The sequence below is a fragment of the Hyla sarda genome, chromosome 3, assembly GCF_029499605.1.
Source record: "Hyla sarda isolate aHylSar1 chromosome 3, aHylSar1.hap1, whole genome shotgun sequence".
Lineage (NCBI taxonomy): Eukaryota > Metazoa > Chordata > Amphibia > Anura > Hylidae > Hyla > Hyla sarda.
In genome coordinates this window covers 384,228,867-384,254,653 of record NC_079191.1, presented here as the reverse complement: position 1 = coordinate 384,254,653, position 25,787 = coordinate 384,228,867, and the positions used below count along the sequence as shown (strand labels likewise).

General features: G+C 42.5%; 1 protein-coding gene across 1 annotated transcript in view; it reads left to right on the top strand.

Annotated features, from left to right (window-relative positions):
- The window catches only part of CNRIP1 (cannabinoid receptor interacting protein 1), a 59,873-nt gene that overhangs the window by 23,456 nt on the left and 10,630 nt on the right, over window positions 1-25,787 (top strand). The window contains exon 2 of the mRNA XM_056567907.1: window positions 1,227-1,371. Coding sequence (XP_056423882.1) covers window positions 1,227-1,371 — 145 coding nt within the window. The remainder of the gene's footprint in view (window positions 1-1,226; window positions 1,372-25,787) is intronic.

Here is a 25,787-nt window from a genome sequence, read left to right as displayed (position 1 = left end):
TCTCACTTAAAGGAGTTATCCACCAAAAGGTGATTTTGGTACGTACCTGGCAGACAGTAATGGACATGCTTAGGAAGGATCTGCGCTTGTCTTTGGGCTAAATGGCTATGTTGTGAGATTACCATAAGGCTGGGGCTTTTTGTGAAATGGGTATTTCCTGTTGGAGTTCATTCTTTCAACTACAAGTCCCATAGTTCCTTGTTTGTAAGTGTGAGGTCACTTTCTTCCCTCCCACACATAGTTACATACATAGTTAGTATGGTTGAAAAAAGACATTTGTCCATCAAGTTCAACCAGCCACCCCACCCATTGAAATACAAATGAGCTGAATTTTGTATGCTGTTAAAAAAAATATTGGGGCGAAAATCCCAGAAGAATTGCGAGACCACCGTCACACACAGGTACAGACACTATATTATGAACTACACTAACTTTACAGCTCCTGTAGCATAGTCAAATAAAAAATTTCCTGGAATACCTCTTTAACTAAGTACACCCCGCACATTTTTGTAAATATTTTATTATGTTTTCATTGTGACAACACTGAAGAAATAACCCTCTGCTACAATGTAAAGTAGTGAGTGCACAGCCTGTATAACAGATTTTAATGTTGTGACCCCTCAAAAAAACTCAACTCACAGCCATTAATGTCTAAACCTCGGCAAGAAAAGTAAGTACACCCCTAAGTGAAAATGTCCAAATTGGACCCAATTAGCCATTGTTCCTCCCTGGTGTCGTTTGACTTGTTAGTGTTACAGGTGTAAATGGGGAACAGATGTCCTAAATTTGGTGTTGTCGCTCTCACACTCTCTAATACTGGTCAATGGAAATGTAATATGGTACCTCATGGCAAAGAACTATCTGAGGATCTGAAAAAAAGAATAGTTATTTTACATAAAGATAGACTAGGATATACTGCAGCGTGGTGGCAAGACCATACAGTGTTTTCACAGAAAAGGATTTGCCATGGTCAACCAAAGAAGTTGAGTGCTCGTGCTCAGCATCATATCCAAAGGTTGTCTTTAGAAAATGGATGTTTGAGATGGATGCTAGAGAAGGAAGAAAAAAAAACCCTAAGTGAGCCAGTTTGTCAAAGAGCATTATTCAATATTCATAAATAATGTAAATGTATTCAATGTTGGAATGTCTATTTATACAATACAGATATTTTTGGACTTGTTTTCTATGTAATTGTTTATTCATCAGTTTTATTATATCTCTTTTAGGACTATAAATTTAGGAGGATTGGTCATTCCCCTAGAAGAGAAATCCAGAGACCCTCAGGTGGCTTGTTACACTGCCTTCTATGATACAGAGGGAGTGACCCACACCAAAAGTGGGGAGAGGCAACCCCTACAAGTCATGATCCAGGTACTCTCACCTTTGTATGATTTCAGCTAGAAAAATATTTGTTTGTTTTTAAGTTATTTTGTTAGTGTGACTTTGGGTTCTCAACTGTTTTTGATCCAGATTCCCTGTTAGACAATTGGTAAGGTGCTACTCATATAAATAAATGTAAGTCTTTGAAATAGGTAGATGCAAACAGGTAGTTGTTTGTGATTCTCCAACTAACCTTTGTGTAGAAAAGCAGCGATACAAGGCTAGGTTCATGTTACACAATGCGCTCCGGCCACTTGCGCTGGGCATGAGCGCATTGCTCCCCTGCTGCCGGCAGGGCTGGGATCCGCATCCCGGGACGCGCCCGCATGCGAATCCCAGACTGTCACTTACCACGGTCCTCTGCCGCCTCCTCCACTGTGTCTCAGCTCCGGCACGCGTGTCCCTGTCTCCTAGGGCCAGTACACCCATAATTATGTGTAACACCTAACACTACTCTATAAGTGACTGCACCTCCCACACTTCCCTGCCAGATCTCCAGTGGCCCTAGCCCGAGTTTAAGCATTCCTATTGTCTGAGATTAAGCATTCCTATTGTCTGAGATTAAGCATTCCTATTGACTACGCACATTTGCTGCCTGCCCTGACCTTCTGCTAAGTCTGACTACGCCTGTGCCTCATCCTTTTGTACCTCGTCTTGACCAATTACCTGTGTGGTCGAGTCGTATCGGGGGTAGCGACCTGGGTGTCGCCTTCCGCAGCAAGCTCGTCCTGCCTTCTGGTGGGCAGGGCACCTTAGACTCCGTTCCCCGATACAGCCCGTGTCATCTGCCACACAGGTTCAAGGATCCACATCCAGCAGCGCTACTACCATTTCCGTGAGTGTTTCAGGTCACACTGTGGAATTTCTGGAAACAGACATTGTGAGTGCACTCGCGTGGACATTTCTGTCCCCACAGTCGGCAATGTCTTTGGCATGGATTCTACCTAAACAATAAGCAATCATTCTTTTGGCTGCGGAATTTCAGCTGCGAAATATCTGCAACTCAAATTCCAACGTGTACACTGTGCAATGGAATCCCATGGCCAGCAATAGGATTCTGCTGCATCAGAACTTCTGACTGAAAATCCTAAGAGGGAATCCAGATGGAAATTTTGTAGTGTGAACCCAGCCTTATGGGCAACTCTTTGGCTGCAAGGCGGGAATTTGTGATGCCTTGTTCTCAGTAAATGTGGCCAAACACTTTGGATAGAATGAGGATGATAGTTGAAGAACTGTTGAATGAAAGTCTATGGAATGATTATTACGCATACACATATTAAAGGGGTATAATATTTATAGGTAATTGTGCTCTGACTGCTGTCAAATAAAAGAAAAACATACATATATTGCTGGCCCCACTGCCACCTCTGTTCTAAACCAGCCCGATCCTGCTTTCTGGGGTTGGCACATAGAACTGTCCATCAGGACCCAGTGAGAATGTTATTTGACAACAGCCTGAGCACAATTACCTGTAATTGTTATTATTATTGTTATTATTGGTATTATTATTATTTGTTATTATTATTATTAATAATAATAATAATAATCATATTATTTATATAGCAACAACCGATTCCACAGCAATACATTTTCCCCTGGAATACCCATTTAACGTACCTATACACATAGGTTTGGTCATCATCTATCACTCCCTATTCATTCATTGGCTTTGCTGAGCATTCCTGTGTTCTAAGTAGAGAGAGGAAGGGTAAGCCGCTGCCAGACAGGGGTCAGGTTTTCTCTCTGAGAACAAAAGAATGAGGCACTAGAAATCCATCATTATCTGTCAAGGGAGAGTTGGAAGGCCACCATACACATTAGACAGTCCGCTAGACCTGCTGAAATCAGCTGATTTTTATTACTCTTCGCTACCCCACACCCTTTCCTAGAATCAGTGGGAGGGTGCTGCACGGCAGAATTCATGCAGAATATCTGTAAATGGGCCTTACACACCCCAGGACTGGTATGCAACTGCAGCTTCTAAACCCCATCTATTAGTTGGCTTAGTTTTACACCAAAAATGTGTGCAAACATTTTGAGTGCTTTTTGGCACATTTAAGCCTTTCCAATGACACCTTACCCACTTTCCTGTGTGCCATGCAACCTTGCACCAGATATTGGCACAGGCAGTTTTATTTTAAGGGGGTACTTCACTACTTTAAAACATATCCCCTATGCGCAGGATAGGAAAATGTCTGATCTCCAGAATGAAGACACGTCTCTCCATGTGCACAGAGCGGCATGTCCGCACGGGGTCCATACACGGTCTATGGCAGTGGTCTTCAACCTGCGTACCTCCAGATGTTGCAAAACTACAACTCTCAGCATGCCCGGACAGCCAACGGCTGTCCGGGCATGCTGGGAGTTGTAGTTTTGCAACATCTGGAGGTCCGCAGGTTGGAGACCACTGGTCTATGGGATCGCCAGAGATACACAAGCGCTGTACTTGGATATCTCCCATAGCCCCATGCACACCCACCCCCTAAGCCCTTTTCCTCCACAATCAGTTTTAAAGTAGCGGAGTACCATTTAACTCCCTATATGGGGGAGATTTATCAATACCTGACCAGTTGCCCATAGCAACCAATCAAATTGCTTCTTTCAGTTTTCAGAGGCCTGTTCAAAAATGAAAGTAGTAATCTGGTTGCTATAGCAACTGCACCACTTTTCTTCTGTACAGGTTTTGATAGATGTTCATCATATGTGTAGACTTAGCTGCACCATATCCTCAGAAGATAAGGTCAGTGCCAATTGTTGCGATGTCCAGTGATATGATTCCAGTCTATGCTTTCTTGCAATCCTATTATTATTGGAGTAAGGGATATATATATATATATATATATATATATATATATATATATCAACAGGAGAATACAGCAGCACACTGCTAGCACAAAGATATAGACGAAACATGAGTATATAGATAGAACATGAAAAGCTATACAGCTGTAATGCAATAAATGAAGATATGAAACTATGAAAATATGAGGTACTTAGCTTGCAAATTTGGCGCCAAATAGCGTGGACCGTCCCACCACGGTAAGGTGACCTCATTCTGGGACGGACCCTACACTGTGAATATGCCTCTGTGTGAACAGTACAACAGGCATTGCAAGGTCTGAAACATCCAAGGCACCTTATATACACCTAATAGAGGTGGGTGGGGTGCAGGAGCCAACATGGAGGTAGCCACTCCCCCGTATGTGTAATACAACCAAAGGATAAATTGGCCAGCACTATTGATCCAAACTATTGTAAAATTGTTTTTACAATAGTTTGGATCAATAGTGCTGGCCAATTTATCCTTTGGTTTTATATATATATATATATATATATATATATATATATATATATATTTGTTTTTTTTTTTTAAATAGAGCGTTAGGCAAGAGCCTAAGGAACCTATCCTTATTCATCAATAAAACAGTGGTGAACATGGTTGGGAGATGACTTTTTGATCATCTCCTTGGCACTCACCAAGTGGGTGGAGTGGCTTCGTGCAAATGGGCGTATCCACCCTGTACAGGTTTACGCTTGCTAAATGTATCCAGATTTGGAAGTATTCCAACAAACAGAGGCATGGTCATGCTTACAATACAAGCACATGAATGAGGCTGTGTTCAGACCTAAAATGCTTTGTTAAGATCTTTCTATCACCGATGGAACGCAGAGCTGTTTACAATGTAATAACAGAAGGCACCTTCCTTGTGACCTGAACAACGGCTGTGTTTGTGCCCTGTCATTTGTCACCTCTTCAAAGTAAAAACATATCTATTGTTTAATTTGTTGGTAAAACAGCCTGGAAATTGACTTTATATGTCATTAGCCTTACTTCCCAAAACACATCTGCCGTCCCTGGTATATTATAGAGAGGCTGGAAGTAGCATGGATGCGGATTACAACATACAGTAGAACCCTAGATACCAAGGAGATAGCAGAAAATATGTGTGTGTGTGGGGGGGGGGGGGTGTATATGTCCTTTTTCAAGGGAAGGAGAATGAGGATGTGGTAACTGTATTCTGCCAATGTGTATGCAAAGAAAGTACAGGGAACTTGAAATTCCTAGTATTCTGAGGAATTACTGTAGTCATGGGTCAGATCTATAATATGGCCACTCCAGTTTATAACAGCATCCTCTTATAAGGCAAAAAATGAAGTTGAGTAAGATCGATATTCATAAATAAAATGAAAATAATACAAACGCGTTTCGGGATAATGATACAAACACGTTTTGGGATTCCCCTTTATCAGATCATTAAGATAAAACACCAAGGAAAACTGAGTCATTTAGATAGAATTAAAACATGATCACTTTTATTAGTTACATTAAAAACATAAGAACAAGGGAAAGGCAGACCAACTGGGGGAGACTAGACAAAAAGGGGCGACACTACCTGCTCATGTGCATAGGAAATTCAATTCAATAAAGGTGCATGGTGCATTTAATAAAGTGCATACATCTGAGGGTCAAGGAAGGACCTCTATAAAGTGCACATAACTTAGAAATACAAACATGCATACCACTCATAGAGAGCACAATGGATAATGCCAGCAGCAGAGCAGGAGCGACACCACCCCAAATCATTAAGCCTGTTATTGAAACCTGAGGACAGTGTTTCCCAACCAGTGTACCTCCAGCATGCCCAGACAGCCAAAGGCTTTCCAGGTGTGTATGAGGCCCATTTACACTATGGATATTAGGGGTGTGAATCGCCAAGAATTTGGCGATTCGATTCGAAACGCGATACCAGTGTGGCGATTCGATATATCCCGATATATCGCGATACCGTCTAGGTGACGATACATCGCGATATATCCCGATTCTGTTTAAAAAACAATGTCTTTTACGCTTTTATTAAAACTTTATTATTTTTTTTTTTTTTTGTACACTTTATTAGTCTTTTAGGAATCATTAGATTCCTCAGACAGATGAATAGAGTTCTATTGAACTCCATTTATCTGCGATCCATTGATAGAGCCTGTTCCAGCCAGGCTCTATCAATGACAGAGCCATGGAGAGCATACACATCTCCCTTTAGACGCCACTGTCAGCTTTGACAGCGGCGATCTAAAGGGTTAATAGCCAGCCGCGGCGATCGCCGCATGCTGGCTATTAGCGGCGGCCCCCGGCTACTGAGAACAGCCGGGGGCTGCAGAGTATGGAGCGGGCAGGAGTCGGGAGCCCGCTCCATACACACTGCAGAGCACCGCATGCTGGATATTAGCGGTGGTGATGCATCAGCGGCCCCCGGATACTGAAAGCAGCCGGGGGCCGCAGAGTATGGAGCGGGCATGAGTCGGAGCCCGCTCCATACATCCAGAGCGCCGCCGCCGTGTCAGATCCGGCTGACAAAATGTGGAACTTGTATCTCCTGATGCCCGGGACATGCTTTCTGTGCATCAGGAAATACAAATTCCACATCACTAAAGCGATTTTTCACTTGCCGATACTGAATCGATTCAAAATATTTTTGAATCGATTCAGTATCGGCAAGTGAAAAATCGCGATAATCGCGGGAATCGATTTTTTCTTACATCCCTAATGGATATTCAGCACAGATTCCACCATGCAGAACACTTCCATTGATACCAATAAGAATCCGGCTGCTCATGCTCAATCTTCCTGCAGCACTTGCTGGAGAAATCCCATATGTCAATGGGACGTCGTTTATATCGTCAGCATTCCGGTTCATTTCTGCTCCATGCAGAAAATCGCTGATCTGCAATTGAATGTAAGCGAGGAAGTGTGAATATATATCCTAAGGCAGTGTTTCCCAACCAGTGTACCTCCAGCATGCTCAGTCAGCCAAAGGCTTTCCAGGTATGTATGAGGCCCATTTACACTATGGATATTCAGCACAGATTCCATGTGTGAACTGAGCGTCCAGATTCTTATTGGTATCAATGGGAGTGTTCTGCATGGCAGAATCTGTGTAAATGGGCCTTATACATACCAGGGCTTGTATGTGACTGCAGCTTCTGAACCACTAAAGCTGGGAATTTGTAGTACAGCAGTCCCTCAGGTTACAATATTTTCACTATACTCCACATACAATGCTACGGACAGTCCAGATCTGCGAAACATGTCAATGGCTTGAAGAACTGACCAATCAGAATGGGCATTTCACTTGTAAAACACCTGTATTACTGAAGTGCATGCACAGACTCGTGTCTGGTAGCGCCCCCTACAGTACAGGGAGGTATTACATGTTCTGTGCTACCCTTTACCTGTGCCAGGGTTAGCTGCTCCTTTGGTAAAGGCGGCTTTATGTTACTTTTTAAGGACATTGTGTGTACTGTACAGAACCCTGTAGAAGCTCCTGTCCTCTACATAGACACTGATTACAGCTCCCAGCAGATCCTTATTACTTTTATATGTAAGGATTTGCTTTATCTGTATTAGTTATCTACTTAGTCTTCTTCAACCCGTTGAGGACGGGGCTTGAAGTGTGCTAACGAGCTGAGCATGCTTTGTACCCGGTGGTTCTCAGTTGCTATCAGTAGCCAGGACCCAGGATTAATGCCAGTCATCACCAATTGGACCGATGCCCGGCTTTAACCCTTAAGACACTGCAATCAAAGTTGATTGCGGCATCTGTAATGTTAAAAAAAACAGCGGTGCTGATTGGGACCATCAATGTCCCAATCAGCTGAGAGGATGGCGGGAGGGCCCTTACCTGCCTCCTCGCTGTCTAATGGTGATCCTCTGCTGTCTTCAGCCTCCACAGGCTGGAGCAGCACAACACTGATAACATTGCTCATGCTGAGCCAAAGCTTAGCATTAAACAGTGTATGCAATCAAATGATTTCTTGTACCTCCCAACTTTTGCTGAGAGCAAAGAGGGACAAGCCACGCCCTTGACCACACTCATGGCCATGCCCCTCACCACGCCCTCAGTCACGCCTTAATTACGCCTGCACCTGCAGAATGGGAATACCTCTTAACAGCAATAATGTTGTTAATCTGTCACCTAAGTTTAGGAGGACCTCTTAGACTAGGATTCCACTGAGGTTTTTTTCCCACCAGCAAAAACGCCAGGAAAAACTGCCACGGCTTTTTCCTGTTTTTTGACAGTTTTTCTGGCGTTTTTCCTGGTGTGTGTGAAAAAAATTGTCCCCTGTGGCAGTTTTCTCACTGTCTTCAGGGTACCACTCAGTGGGTCAGTTGCTGAGCCCCCGGTCCACAGGGTGTAAGGAGATGAGGAGTGATATATTGTATACACATTGCAGACTCACTGTAAGTTCTTGCTGGGCAGTAGATATACGACATATATCTACTGCTCAGCATCAGCTGTTCTCTCGGCTCTGTAGGACGATCGCAACAGGTGTCAGGAGTGACACTTGCTGGGATCTGTCCCTTACTGCAGGTACTACTGCTCCCAACATGGAGCACACTCTGCTCCATGCTGGGAGCTGTAGTATCGGTACTAATAGACAGATGGCTAGAGTGTCACTTCTGACACCCGTTTCGATCTGTCTATTAATGCAGGTACTACAGCTCCCAGCATGGAGCAGAGTGTGCTCCATGTTAGGAGTAATAGTATCTGCAGTTAAGGTCAGATCACAGTGAATGTCACTCCTGACACCGCTGCGATCCTCTGGTATAAGCTATAGAATCAGCGTCAGTAGCACTTGTCTGGTCCCCTGCTCGCACTATACTCCGCTGTGATGTGAGGTTATCTTCACATCACAGATTCGTATATGCCGCTGAGAGCTGTGAGTGGCCAACACTTATCTGGCCAATCACAGCTTTCAGCAGGAAATATGAATCTGTGAAGTTAAGAGAACTTCACATTACAGCGGAGTATAGTTCGTGCAGGGAACCAGACAAGTGCGGCGTGCTTCTATAGCTTATACCAGAGGATCACAGCGGGTGTCAGAAGTGACACCTGCTGCGATCTGTCTATTAATACAGGTACCACTACTCCCATCATGGAACAGTCTGTTCCATGCTGGGAGTAGTAGTACTACCTAAAAAATCTATTAAAAAAAAGTTAAAAACACACACATTATATTAAACACATAGATAAAATACATTACTAATAAAAAGTTTTAAAAATTAATTATAAAAAATATATTATTTTTATAATTAAATGGCCCATTTTTAAATTTTTTATATTGCCGGCTAGATTTTTAGTTCTCTGCCCGCCACATAAATTGATCCCTGTTTAAAAATTAATAAAAATGTTGTTCTAGCTAGGAAATCCCTAGCTACTTTTGGATCCTGCATGCAGGCAAAGCTAGTGGGGTATGAGCAGTTGGGAAAAAAACTGAGACTGTTAAAGGAAGACCTGAAGTTTGCCCACTACCAGACAGATCATTCCTCCAAGGCCATGAGGGCAGGGTTTGTCAAGAGCATGTGTGAGCTAAAGGCGGAGGAGCAGAGGCAGTGAAAATGAGAATGCACATTATAGAGGGAGTGGGCATATGTAAGGAAAAGTTAAGAAACGAAGACCGATTTAAGACCATGCGGACCCCTGTGAAGGAGGAAGAGGATAGCCAGGGGGAGGAAGAGTGCCTGAGCGAGACAGAGCAGAAGATGGAAGAAGGTGGTGATGGAGATGGTGGCAATGAAGGGATGTACGTGAATCTCTATGTACACCTAAAACCTCTGTCACCCTGAATAAGGAGTACATAAACCCTGCCCAAGTCTCCCTACAAACAACCTTTGAGGAAAGTGATGGAAGCAGTGACAGCAGTCCGGTCAGTGGAGGTCTCTTGTGGGCCATAGTGATGCAGGAGTTGCCAACCCGTCTGGAGAATTTCAGTTTTGGCCAGGACTTGGGCCCTGAGGAAAAAACTAAGAGAAAGAAGACGAAGAAAAAGTCTGAAGAGCAAGTAACTTTTGTCTTCTCCCCTATCCAGCACTCTGGGCCACCTGAAAAGTTGGTTCAGTGGGATCTTTGCCTCCTGGATCTGGTGTTGGTCAGTTGCAAGGGCGCCTCTTGGAGGCACTTAAGGGAGGAGAAAGGACGCTCCAGGTAGAAGGACAGGAGATGGACCTATCTTTCTGGGTAGAGAGACATGGTCTGGGAGCATTCCAAGAGAGGAATTGGGAGACCATATGGTCCCTGGGAAGGAGGTAGGTCTCAGGAATGAGGCCCGTCTAGTCTGGAAAGATGAAGATGCATGCCCCCAGATGGGTATCAGGGCAAGGGACATCTTCGCCCTGATTCACCCCTTTGGCTCCTCCGAGTTTGACACCAGCTTTGTTAGGCCAGAGGGACAAGATCTCTTTTTGTCTAATTATGAGCTGGCGAAAAACGAGCCCGGATAGCGAGATTTTGCGGTATGTCGCCAGAGTATCGTAAAGAAAGTGACCCTTTTGATCCGTAACAAATCACTTTCTTGCTATGACATTATGACATGGCTGGGCAGGTACGGGGAGGTGACAGACATCCCCCGGAAGAACTTTGATGAGCACAATATATGATCTGGGGCCTGGATGTTTTCTGTCCATCTTAGACCCCTGGATGGGTAAAGGTTACTGGAAGCTGAATTTGTCCCTCTTGGAAGAAGAGGAGATAATTCAGTCCTTTGAGGTTTTCCTTCAGAATCAGGTACCCTTATTGGACCTTTTGTAGTAGTAAGTCAGAGCAGTTGGAGATATTTAAGGAGCGGGTTGCAGGGTTTTTCCGCCGGCTCTCAAGCCTCAGGTCCCTGAACAGGTACCGCTTGTATCAGGGTCTGAGGAGGAAACTCGAGCTTCTTGTCTCGACTGGAGGTAGCCGTGAGGATATCTCCAGAGTGAAATCATTGCTGATGAGGTGTCAATACCATTGGAATGCATCTTTTGGTTTTTGAGTATATATATATATATAGAGAGAGAGAGAGAGAGAGAGAGAGAGAGAGAGAGAGAGAGTGTGTATGTATGTATATATATATATATATATATATATATATATATATGTATATATATATATATATACTAAGTGAGTACCCGGCGCTGCCCTGTTTTACCTACCTTATCCTTGTGTGGGAGGAAAAGCAACAAAGGGAAGCTTTTGTCCTTATATCCCGTCTTTAAATCCTGACCCCATATTCCGACCTCATATCCTGTCCTCATATTTTGTCCTCATATCCCATCCTCATATCTCGTCCTTATATCCCATCCTCATATCCCGTCCTCATATCCCGACCTCATATCCCATCCTCAAATCCCGTAATCATATCCCATCCTCATATCCCATCCCCATATCTAATCCTCATTTCTAATCTTCATATCCTGTTCTCATGTGGAGCTGAGTTGTGATGAAGATATTGTAAGCTGAAAATAAAAGGGGTGTGACTTAAAGGGTGGCCGTGTCTTTGCGAGATAGGGCATGGAATGCTGGGAGGGTGTGGCTTGCCAGCTGGACTGACGCATTCACCAGGAGATTCAGAGTGGCGCTTGTAGAGTAAGGTACCAAAAGTCCTATGTATTTGCATGGGACTTGAAACAAAAACCCTGTCCTTCACATATGGGGGTAGGTTAGGGGTTAATTTAACTATTATATATTTTTATTTGACATATAAGTAACATGTGACCAAGTATTAGTGAAATATCTCCAGCCATGCAGAAGTTATTCTGGAACATACATTTCCCATAGATTTGCATTGGACTTCAAACAAAAACCCTGACCCTTGCAAATGAGGGTAGGTTAGGGTTAAATTAACTATCCTATATTTTTAGTGGACATATGACTGAGTATTATCGAAATATCTCCAGCTGTTTGGAAGTTATGCAGTAACATATACACTGCTCAAAAAAAGTAAAGGGAACACTTAACCCCTTAAGGACTCAGGGTTTTTCAGTTTTTGCACTTTCGTTTTTTTCCTCCTTACCTTTTAAAAATCATAACCCTTTCAATTTTCCACCTAAAAATCCATATTACGGCTTATTTTTTGCGTCACCAATTGTACTTTGCAGTGACATCAGTCATTTTACCCAAAAATTCACGGCGAAACGGAAAAAAAAATCTTTGTGCGACAAAATCGAAGAAAAAACACAATTTTGTAACTTTTGGGGGCTTCCGTTTCTACGCAGTGCATATTTTGATAAAAATGACACTTTATTATTCTGTAGGTCCATACGGTTAAAATGATACCCTACTTATATAGGTTTGATTTTGTCGTACTTCTGGAAAAAATCATAACTACATGCAGGAAAATTTATATGTTTAAAAATGTCATCTTCTGACCCCTATAACTTTTTTATTTTTCCACGTACAGGGCGGTATGAGGACTATTTTTTTTGCGCCGTGATCTGAAGTTTTTATCGGTACAATTTTTGTTTTGATTGGACTTTTTGATCACTTTTTATTCATTTTTTTAATGGTATAAAAGTGACCAAAAATAAGCTTTTTTGGACTTTGGAATTTTTTGCGCGTACGCCATTGACCGAGCGGTTTAATTAATGATATATTTTTGATAGTTTGGACATTTACGCACGCGGCGATACCACATATGTTTATTTTTTTTATTTACACTGTTTTATTTTTTTTATGGGAAAAGAGGGGGTGATTCAAACTTTTATTAGGGAAGGGGTTAAATGACCTTAATTAACACTTTTTTTTTTTGCAGTGTTATAGGTCCCATAGGGACCTATAACATTGCACACACTGATCTCCTATGCTGATCACTGGTGTGTATTAACACTCCTGTGATCAGAGTTATCGGCGCTTGACTGCTCCTGCCTGGATCTCAGGCACGGAGCAGTCATTCGTCGATCGGACACCGAGGAGGCAGGTAAGCGCCCTCCTGGTGTCCTGTAAGCTGTTCGGGATGCCGCGATTTCACCGTGGCGGTCCCGAACAGCCCGACTGACTAGCTGGGATAGTTTCACTTTCGCTTTAGAAGTGGCGGTCAGCTTTGACCGCCGCTTCTAAAGGGTTAATATCGCACATTGCCACGATTGGCGATGTGTGGTATTAGCCGCGGGTCCCGGCCGTTGATGAGTGTCGGGACCGACGCGATGTGATGCAAGTGGAACAGACAACAGGTGGGAATTGAAGGCAATTAGCAGGGCACCCTCAATAAAGGAGTGGTTCTGCAGGTGGTGACCACAGACCACTTCCCAGTTCCTATACTTCCTGGCTGATGTTTTGGTCACTTTTGAATTCTGGCGGTGCTTTCACTTTAGTGGTAGCATGAGACGGAGTCTACAACCCACACAAGTGGCTGACGTAGTGCAGCTCATCCAGGATTTCACATCAATGCGAGCTGTGGCAAGAAGGTTTGCTGTGTCTGTCAGCGTAGTGTCCAGAGCATGGAGGCACTACCAGGAGACAGGCCAGTACATCAGGAGACGTGGAGGAGGCCGTAGGAGAGCAACAACTCAGCAGCAGGACCGCTACCTCTGCCTTTGTGCAAGGAGGAGCAGGAGGAGCACTGCCAGAGCCCTGCAAAATGACCTCCAGCAGGCCACAAATGTGGATGTGTCCACTCAAATGGTCAGAAACAGACTCACTCCATGAGGGTGGTATGAGGGCCCAACGTCCACAGGTGGGGGTTGTGCTTACAGACCAACACCATGCAGGATGTTTGGCATTTGCCAGAGAACACCAAGATTGGCAAATTCGCCACTGGCACCCTGTGCTCTTCACAGATGAAAGCAGGTTCACACTGAGCACATGTAACAGAAGTGATAGAGTCTGGAGATGCCGTGAAGAACATTCTGCTGCCTGCAACAGCCTCCAGCATGACCGGTTTGGCGTAGGGTCAGTAATGGTGAGGAGTGGCATTTCTTTGAGAGGCCGCACAGCCCTCCATGTGCTTACCAGAGGTAGCCTGACTGCCATTAGGTACCGAGATGAGATCGTGAGACCCCTTGTGAGACCATATGCTGGTGCAGTTTGCCTTGGGTTCCTCCTAATGAAAGACAATGCTAGACCTCATGTGGCTGGAGTGTGGCAGCAGTTCCTGCAAGAGGAAGGCATTGATGCTATGGACTGGTCTGCCCGTTCCCCAGACCTGAATCAGATTGAGCACATCTGGGACATCATGTCTCGCTCCATCCACCAACGCCACATTGCACCACAGACTGTCCAGGAGTTGGCGGATACTTTAGTCCAGGTCTGGGAGGACATCCCTCAGGAGACCATCCGCCACCTCATCAGGAGCATGCATAGGCGTTGTAAGGAGGTCATACGGGCAAGTGGAGGCCACACACACTACTGAGCCTCATTTTGATTTGTTTTTAGGACATTACATAAAGTTGGATCAGCCTGTAGTGTGGTTTTCCACTTTGATTTTGAGTGTGACTCCATATCCAGACCTCCATGGGTTGATAAATTAGATTTTCATTGATAATTTTTGTGTGATTTTGTTGTCAGCACATTCAACTATGTAAAGACGAAAGTATTTCATACGATTAGTTCATTCATTCAGATCTAGGATGTGTTATCTTAGTGTTCCCTTTATTTTTTTGAGCAGTGTATTTCCCATAGACTTGTAAAAACCCTGACTCTCGCAAATAGGGGTGGGTAAGGGTTAAATTACCTATCCTATGTTTGTCAAGTTTCATGTTAATTTCTTTAGCCGTTTGGAAGTGATGCTGGAACATACATTCATACACACACACATTGGGGGAGATTTATCAAAACTTGTCCAACTATATATATAACTGTATGTAATCTCTTATATGGTCTGTAGTGGTAATGATGGGGGTTGTTGTCAGTCACCTGATATAACTGTATGTAATCTCTTATATGGTCTGTAGTGGTAATGATGGGGGTTGTTGTCAGTCACCTGATATAACTGTATGTAATCTCTTATATGGTCTGTAGTGGTAATGATGGGGGTTGTTGTCAGTCACCTGATTTAACTGTATGTAATCTCTTATATGGTCTGTAGTGGTAATGATGGGGGTTGTTGTCAGTCACCAGATATAACTGTATGTAATCTCTTATATGGTCTGTAGTGGTGATGATGGTGGTTGTTGTCAGTCACCTGATATAACTGTATGTAACTCTTTTTATTATGAATAAATAAAACTTAACAAAACAGAAAACAAGCTTAACTAGCAATGACAGAAAATAATATAAAACCAAACTTTTTCCATTTTTTAAAAAAAAAAGACAACAAAACCTGCTTAACCGGCCAGCCCAGCTTGACTTAACTAACAATATACCTATACCTACATAAAATTATCAAAAGTAACATAACACACACATTCTTTACCAAAACATAAACACGAAAATATCTTTACTAAGCTTTAAAGGGGTACTCCACTGGAAAACATTTTATGTATTTTTTAACCAACTGGTGCCAGGAAGTTATACAAATTTGTAAATTACTTGTATGAAAACAATCTTAATCCTTCCAGTACTTATCATCTGCTTTATGATCCACAGCAAGTTGTTTTCTTTTTTTAATTTCCTTTCTGTCTGACCACAGTGCTCTCTGCAGACACCTTTATCCATGTCAGGAACTGTCCAGAGCAGGATAGGTTTTCTATGGAGATTTGCTCCTACTCTGGACAGTTCCTAAAATGGACAGAGGTGTCAGCAGAGAGCACTGTGGTCAGACAGAAAGGAAATTCAAAAAGAAAACAACTTGCTGTGGATCATACAGCAGCTGATAAGTACTGAAAGGATTAAAAAAAATTTATAGAAGTAATTTACAAATTTGTATAACTTCCTGGCACCAGTTGGTTAAAAAAAAAATGTTTTCCACCTGGTCCCTGGTCCCGGTGTTTAAAACGGGGTCACACCGTGACCCAGCATCACACCGGGTCGGTCCCAGCTGCTAACGATAGCCGGGACCCTGGGCTAATAGCGTGCTGCACCTATCGTTGTGCCGCACGCTATTAACCCTTTAGACGCGGCAATCAAAGTTGATCGCCACGTCTAATAATGAAAGTAAACGCTTCCCAGCAGCTCAGTCAGGCTGATCGGGACATCGCGATAAAATCGCGATGTCCCGATCAGCTAGGACGCGAGCGGAGACCCTCTTACCTTGCTCCTTCGCGTCCAATCGGGATTTGATTGCTCCAAGCCTGAGCTACAGGCTTGAGCAATCGAGCCCCTATCTCGCTGATCCATGCACAGCTATGGCTTTGCAGGGATCAGGGTAAAAGATCAGTGTGTGCAGTGTTCTAGCCCCTATGGGAGCTATAGCACTGCAAAAAAAAAGTGAAAAAAAAAAAGTTAACAAAGGTCATTTAACCCCTTCCCTAATAAAAGTTTGAATCACCCCCATTTTCCCATGAAAATAAACAAACTGTGTAAATAAAAATAAACATATGCGGTATCGCCGCGTGTGGAAATGTCCAAAAATATAATTAATTATAATTAAACCGGTCAATGGCGTACTTGCAAAAAAAATTCCAAAGTCCAACATAGCGTATTTTTGGTCACTTTTTCTATCATGAAAAAATTTATAAAAACCGATCAAAAAGTCCGATCAATACAAAAATGGTACCGATAAAAACTTCAGAACACGGCGCAAAAAATGAGCCCTCATACTGTCCCGTTCGTGGAAAAATAAAAAAGTTATAGGGGATAGAAGATGAGAATCTTTAACGTATACATTTTCCTGCATGTAGTTATGATTTTTTTTCTGAAGTACGACAATATCCAAACTATATAAGTAGGGAATCATTTTAACTATATGGACCTACAGAATAAAGATAAGGTGTTATTTTTACCGAAAAATGCACTACGTAGAAACGGAGGCCCCCAAAATTTACAAAATGAAATTTTTAACAGGTGACTGAAAACAACCCCCATCATTACCACTACAGGCCATATAAGAGTTTACATACAGTTATATCAGGTGACTGACAACAACCCCCATCATCACCACTACAGACCATATAAGAGATTACATACAGTTATATCAGGTGACTGACAACAACCCCCATCATCACCACTACAGACCATATAAGAGATTACATACAGTTATATCAGGTGACTAACAACAACCCCCATCATTACACTACAGACCATATAAGAGATTACATACAGTTATATCAGGTGACTGACAACAACCCCCATCATTACCACTACAGACCATATAAAAGATTACATACAGTTATATCAGGTGACTAACAACAACCCCCATCATTACCACTACAGATCATATAAGAGATTACATACAGTTATATCAGGTGACTGACAACAACCCCCATCATTACCACTACAGACCATATAAAAGATTACATACAGTTATATCAGGTGACAACAACCCCCATCATTACCACTACATACCATATAAGAGATTACATACAGTTATATCAGGTGACAACAACCCCCATCATTACCACTGCAGACCATATAAGAGATTACATACAGTTATATCAGGTGACAACAACCCCCATCATTACCACTGCAGACCATATAAGAGATTACATACAGTTATATCAGGTGACAACAACCCCCATCATTACCACTGCAGACCATATAAGAGATTACATACAGTTATATCAGGTGACTGACAACAACCCCCATCATTACCAATACAGACCATATAAGAGATTACATACAGTTATATCAGGTGACTGACAACAACCCCCATCATTACCACTACAGACCATATAAGAGGTTACATACAGTTATATCAGGTGACTGACAACAACCCCCATCATTACCACTACAGACCATATAAGAGATTACATACAGTTATATCAGGTGACTGACAACAACCCCCATCATCACCACTACAGACCATATAAGAGATTACATACAGTTATATCAGGTGACTGACAACAACCCCCATCATTACCACTACAGACCATATAAAAGATTACATACAGTTATATCAGGTGACAACAACCCCCATCATTACCACTGCAGACCATATAAGAGATTACATACAGTTATATCAGGTGACTGACAACAACCCCCATCATTACCACTACATACCATATAAGAGATTACATACAGTTATATCAGGTGACAACAACCCCCATCATTACCACTTCAGACCATATAAGAGATTACATACAGTTATATCAGGTGACAACAACCCCCATCATTACCACTGCAGACCATATAAGAGATTACATACAGTTATATCAGGTGACTGACAACAACCCCCATCATTACCAATACAGACCATATAAGAGATTACATACAGTTATATCAGGTGACTGACAACAACCCCCATCATTACCACTACAGACCATATAAGAGATTACATACAGTTATATCAGGTGACTGACAACAACCCCCATCATTACCACTACATACCATATAAGAGATTACATACAGTTATATCAGGTGACAACAACCCCCATCATTACCACTGCAGACCATATAAGAGATTACATACAGTTATATCAGGTGACAACAACCCCCATCATTACCACTACAGACCATATAAGAGATTACATACAGTTATATCAGGTGACAACAACCCCCATCATTACCACTACGGACCATATAAGAGATTACATACAGTTATATCAGATGAAGTCTTCTCTGATCTCGTTCACTTTCCTTTTTCTTCTCCAGCTCAGACCACCATGATGATTTCTTCCAGCTATGACTCATCTCTGGAGAATATGGCGGGAAAAACATTTTAGGCTCTGCACTTTTCCAATAACTATAATGCCCCAAACTGTTATAATGCCCCCATTTGTAGAGTGGGTAGCAACACATGTCCCCCACGTTAGGTTGGCAGCAGATGTCCCCCACATTAGGTTGGCAGCAGATGTCCTCCACAGTAGGTTGGCAGCAGATTTCCCCCACATTAGGTTGGCAACAGATGTCCCCCCCTTTACATAGGCAGTATATGTTCCCCATATTAGGTTGTAGCAGATGTCATCTTCATAGTGGGTGGCAGATTCCCCCCCCCCCCCCTGATTGTAGGCAGCAGATTCCCCATAGTAAGTGGCAGAACCCCCATAACAGGTGCAATTTCCACCATAATAGGCGGCGGTTTCCCCCATAGTAGGTGACAGTGTCCCCCTACAGAAGGCGGCAGTGTCCCCCCACATTAGGCAGCAGCAGAGTCCCCCACATTAGGCAGCAGCAGAATCCCCCACATTAGACAGCAGCAGAGTCCCCCACATTAGGCAGCAGCAGAGTCCCCCCTTTTAGGCAGCAGCAGAATCCCCCCTTTTAGGCAGCAGCAGAGTCCCCCCTTTTAGGCAGCAGCAGAGTCCTCCACATTAGGCAGCAGCAGAGTCCCCCATGGCAGCAGAGTCCCCCATGGTAGGCAGTGGCAGTAGGTAGTGGCAGTCCGTCCGCCCCCCCCCCCCCCCCCCGATACTTACCTCCTGCAGCTCCTTTGTTTTCTTCCCAGCAGGTCCCTCAGCACATCCTCTTCTTTCTTCTTCCTCTGCACTCTGGTGTCTGATGACGTCACTCGTGCGCCAGAGCTGCCGGAGCGCAGAGGAAGCCTCTTGTGTCCGCTGGCTAAATGTAGTGATTGACAAAAGGAGGAGCCAATGGCTCTTCACGCTGTCAAACTTCCCACCGAGCGCCATATTTAACTGAAGATGCCTCATTAGGAGGCATTTACAGTTAAATGTGGAACCTTTGACAGGAGTCCCTGCTTCTGTATATGCTTTGTGTGGGTAATTGCAGGGACAATCCAGACACTTCTGATTTTGAAACAAATTAGCTAAATCAGACTTGAAACAAATCTCCACGTACAACATCCTATCTGTCTGAAACACGAACTGAGCACGATTACTGGTTCAAGTTTGGAGACCCTTCCGTCAGACATTTATGCTATAACCAATAAATATGCCATGAATGTCTCTGGGTGAAAACCTCTCTGAATCAGATATATAGATATTTTACCACAATTGATTTATCGCCATGTTTGGCTGAATATTGCTATTTTGTTACCATAATTTTACCGATTATGGCTCCAAAATGTTTTTATAGGTCAGATTGTCAGAATTTGTATGTGTTGGTTGGAATACGCAAGGTTGTATTAAAAAAAAAAAAAAACGTGGATGGTTAGCTCCGTCCTCGTAAAAATCCTCAAACTGGTTAGTTAAGAGGTAGTTTATTGATGCAACATAAGTTTCGAACCCGACGGGGGTTCTTCTTCAGGCAGTTAATACAGGTCATTGTTAAAACAGCACTATTTAAAACACAAGTTTAATTTCCTTCCGGTTCAAACATTACACAACTCCAAATTTTATGTTACTAAAACACAGGGAAAAGTGCGGAAACCATCGGGAAAATAAGCGAGACGGAATAAAAGATTTAGCTTATAATTATGACATATGCAGTGAAGTACAAAAGGATGATTTTAAAACTCAAAAAATTCCACATTTATTTAGTGTATTTTGCGCATGCGTGTTTATAGTGGATTAAAAGTTTCAAAACATTTCTTGATCATGCGTAGTGGATGGTATAGGTCCTGTTAGGATTATACGCATGTGTACACTTGATTGATGGAGTCTCACTCCTCTGGAAGTCCTGTTGTTGCTGGAGTCTTGCAGTTGGATCATATGGATGATATTTTTACTATGGCATCAATCAAGTGTACGCATGCGTATAATCCTAACAGGACCTATACCATCCACTACGCATGATCAAGAAATGTTTTGAAACTTTTAATCCACTAGAAACGCGCATGCGCAAAATACACTCTGACTAAATAAATGTGACATTTTATATGAGTTTTAAAACCATCCTTTTGTACTTTACTGTATACGCATGTCATAATAATAAGCTAAATCTTTTATTCCGTCTCCCTTATTTTCCCGATGGTTCCCGCACTTTCCCCCACCCCCCCCCTTTTTTTGTGTGTTTTATTAACATAAAATTTGGAGTTTAAGATTTTCTGTCTGACCACAGTGCTCTCTGCTGACACCTCTGTCCATTTAAGGAACTGTCCAGAGCAGGATAGGTTTGCTATGGGGATTTGCTCCTACCCTGGACAGTTCCTAAAATGGACAGATGTGTCAGCAGAGAGCACTGTGGTCAGAAGAGAAAATCCAAAAAGAAAAGAACTTCCTGTGGAGCAAATAGCAGCTGATAAGTACTGGAAGGATTAAGATTTTAAAATAGAAGTAATTTACAAATTTGTTTAACTTTCTGGAACCAGTTGTTTAAAAAAAAAATGTTTTCCAGCGGATTACCCCTTTAAGGGTGATTTCAAGTTGTTTTTATTTAATGTGGTTTACCTGGGGGAAAACATAAAATAAATATGATGTGCAATCTATAGAAGAAATAGAGTTGGGCACTGCACACTCTAATTCGTACTGACTTGTGTCTGCTTAGGGTTATACATGCACAGTTGTAGCTGCTAATAGTTGTATGGAACACTGCTTAATAAGAAGTCACTGTGGTGCTATACCTATAATGCATATAATGCACATAACGCTTGTGTCAAGAACTGATGATACAAGAAGCAGGTAGCACTCACCAGGATTTCGAGCAGTGTATACTTTATTCCAAGACTTCTTTCAGTGATGTTTAAAAGAACACGGCCATGGAGAGCAGGAGGCTCGCCTCCTGCTCTCCCTGGCAGTGTTCTTTTAAACATCACTGAAAAACGTCTTGGAATAAAGTATACACTGCTCGAAATCCTGGTGAGTGCTAACTGCTTCTTGTATCTTCATAAAAAAAACATATACAGTGGGGCAAAAAATTATTTAGTCAGCCACCAATTGTGCTAGTTCTCCCACTTAAAAAGATGAGAGAGGCCTGTTATTTTCATCATAGGTATACCTAAACTATGAGAGACATAATGAGAAAAAAAAAACATAAAATCAGTCTGATTTTTAAAGAATTTATTTGCAAATTATGGTGGAAAATAAGTCAATAACAAAAGTTCATCTCAATACTTTGTTATATACCCTTTGTTGGCAATACAGAGGTCAAACGTTTTCTGTAAGTCTTCACAAAGTTTTCACACACTGTTGCTGGTATTTTGGCTCATTCCTCCATGCAGATCTCCTCTAGAACAGTGATGTTTTGGGTCTGTCGCTGGGCAACACATACTTTCAACTCATTCCAAGTGTTTTCTATGGGGTTGAGATCTGGAGACTGGCTAGGCCACTCCAGGACCTTGAAATGCTTCTCACGAAGCCACTCCTTCATTGCCCTGGCGGTGTGTTTGGGATCATTGTCATGCTGAAAGACCCAGCCATGTTTCATCTTAAATGCCCTTGGTGATGGAAGGAGGTTTTCACTCAAAATCTCATGATACATAGCCCCATTCATTCCTTCCTTTACACAGATCAGTTGTCCTGGTCACTTAGCAGAAAAACAGCCCCAAAGCATAATGCTTCATAGTAGGTATGGTGTTCTTTGGATGCAACTCAGCATTCTTTCTCTTCCAAACACGACGAGTTGAGTTTTTACCAAAAAGTTCTACTTTGGTTTCATCTGACCATATGACATTCTCCCAATCCTCTTCTGGATCATCCAAATGCTCTCTCGCAAACTTCAGATGGGCCCAGACATGTACTGGCTTAAGCAGGGGGACATGTCAGGCACTGCATGATTTGAGTCCCTGGTGGCGTAGTGTGTTACTGATGTAGCCTTTGTTACTTTAGTCCCAGCTCTCTGGAAGGTCATTCACTAGTTCCCCCGTGTGGTTCTGGGATTTATGCTCACCATTCTAGTAATCATTTTGACACCATGGGGTGAGATCTTGCGTGGAGCCCCAGATCGAGGGAGATTATCAGTGGTCGTGTATGTCTTCCATTTTCTAATAATTGCTCCCACAGTTGATTTCTTCATACCAGTCGCTTGCCTATTGCATATTCAGTCTTCCGGCCTGGTGCAGGTCTACAATTTTGTTTCTGGTGTCCTTTGACAGCTCTTTAGTCTTGGCCATAGTGGAGTTTTGAGTGTCCACTGTTTGAGGTTGTAGACCGGTGTCTTTTCAAACAGGTGCCATTAATACAGGTAACGAGTAGAGAGGACAGAGGAGACTCTTAAAGAAGAAGTTACAGGTCTGTGAGAGCCAGAAATCTTGCTTGTTTGTAGGTGACTAAATACTTATTTTCCACCATAATTAGCAAATAAATTCTTTAAAAATCAGACAATGTGATTTTATAGACTTTTTTTTCTCATTAGTTGAGGTATACCTATAATGAAAATTACAGGCCTCTCTCATTGTTTTAAGTGGGAGAACTTTTACAATTGGTGGCTGACTAAATACTTGTTTGCCCCATTGTACTTACCTTGCTCACTCCAATTGCCACCACCGCTTTCCCCTGGAGCTGGTCCCCCTGCACAGTGCTTGTTGTGTTTAGGGTCGGCGTGTGCGCTGCCTGCTTAGCCAATCTGCGGTGTCCTGCCTCAGCCTCTTAAAACACAGCAAGCACTATGACCAGTGTCCAGCTCTGGGAGAGTGTAGAATGAAGGTATGTTTTTTAAAAAAATGTTAATACATTTTTTTCCCCCAGGCTAAACACATTTAAAAAACAACACGGTATATCCTTTTTAGGTGAAAAAAATGATATCTGTATGAAATGTGATTATATCTCTTGTATCCACAGGGCATCTGATGGAGCTTAGCATGAACATTATTTCTTGCGGCAGCACATAGAATGCAAAAACACATCAATACAAAAATATATTGCCATACAAAGTTATGGAAGCCATCCTAGGATAACATTATCACTGTATTGCGACTGCTTACCACAGCATGAACCATAATACAGTTGTGTGCACGAGCCCTTACATCTATGTCTTTGACGTCCCATATACAGGGCCGGTTTTAGACTGTGTGGCCCCAGGCAAAAATTTTAAATGGGGCCCCCAGATTGCGTGACCAAAGATCACTATGTTGCGCTCCCTAAATTGTGCTACATCTCAGCTAGTGTAAGTAAATGAGACTGCACTGTAAACCACAAAGGGCTGTGACTACAACGTGAGAAACGTAATAATTCCATCCAGAATTAATTTGTGACTTCGGTAATTTGGGGGTCGCAACGTTACCCCATTTAGTGCAAATCAGCTCAGTTCCCCCCTCTGCAAGAACAAAGTGCACAGACAGCTGAGGAGCAACAGGTTGTAAGGACACATGTAGAAAAATCCAGCGCAAAATGAAATCATAAAATGGATGGTCACAGGAAACCGCGGGGTCACAGAAAGCCATACATTTAATGATGTTGTTTTAAGGTTTAATAAACCACCTAAAGAGCAAGAACTGATTTGTGCTGGATTTCTCTACATGTAACAACTTTAATTTATATAAGCTGAGATTCAGCACCATTCAAGGAGAACAACATGGCGATCTTTAATCGTGCAACCCCTTTTTGCCATGTAGCCCTAAACTAATACTGTCACCTAGTTCTTGTAATAGTCATTGCACACAGATAAACAGTGATCTTCTCAATGCTACCTATCAGTAATATCGCTCACATATACTAGAACAGTGATCTCCTCAGTGCTGGATGTCATTAATAGCGCCCACATATACTATAACATTGATCTTCTCAATGCTGCCTGTCAGTAATAGCACCCACATATCTTATAACAGTGATCTTCTCAGTGCTGCCTATCAGTAATAGCGCACACATATACTATAACAGTGATCTTCTCAGTGCTGCCTAACTGTAATAATGCACACATATACTATAACAGTGATCTCCTCAGTGCTGCCTGTCAGTAATAGCACCCACATATACTATAACAGTGATCTTCTCAGTGCTGCCTGTCAGTAATAGCACCCACATATATTATAACAGTGATCTTCTCAGTGCTGCCTGTCAGTAATAGCGCCCACATATACTATAACAGTGATCTTCTCAGTGCTGCCTGTCAGTAATAGCACCCACATATATTATAACAGTGATCTACTCAGTGCTGTCTATCAGTAATAGCGCTCACATATACTATAACAGTGATCTTCTCAGTGCTGCCTGTCAGTAATAGCGCCCACATATACTATAACAGTGATCTTCTCGGTGCTGTCTATCAGTAATAGCACTCACATATACTATAACATTGATCTCAGTGCTGCCCATCATTAATAGCGCCCACATATATTATAACAGTGATCTTCTCAGTGCTGTCTGTCAGTAATATCGCCCACATATACTATAACAGTAACCTTCTCAGTGCTGCCTGTCAGTAATATCGCCCACATATACTATAACAGTGATCTACTCAGTGCTGCCTGTCTGTAATATCGCCCACATATACTATAACAGTGATCTTCTCAGTGCTGCCTGTCAGTAATATCGCCCACATATACTATAACAGTGATCTTCTCAGTGCTGCCTATCAGTAATATCGCCCACATATACTATAACAGGGATCTTCTCAGTGCTGCCTATCAGTAATAGCACTCACATATACTATAACAGTGATCTTCTCAGTGCTGTCTATCAGTAATAGCGCCCACATATACTAAAACAGTGATCTGTTCAGTGCTGTCTGTCAGTAATAGCACTCACATATACTATAACAGTGATCTTCTCAGTGCTGCCTATCTGTAATAGCGCCCACATATACTATAACAGTGATCTTCTCAGTGCTGCCTATCAGTAATAGCGCCCA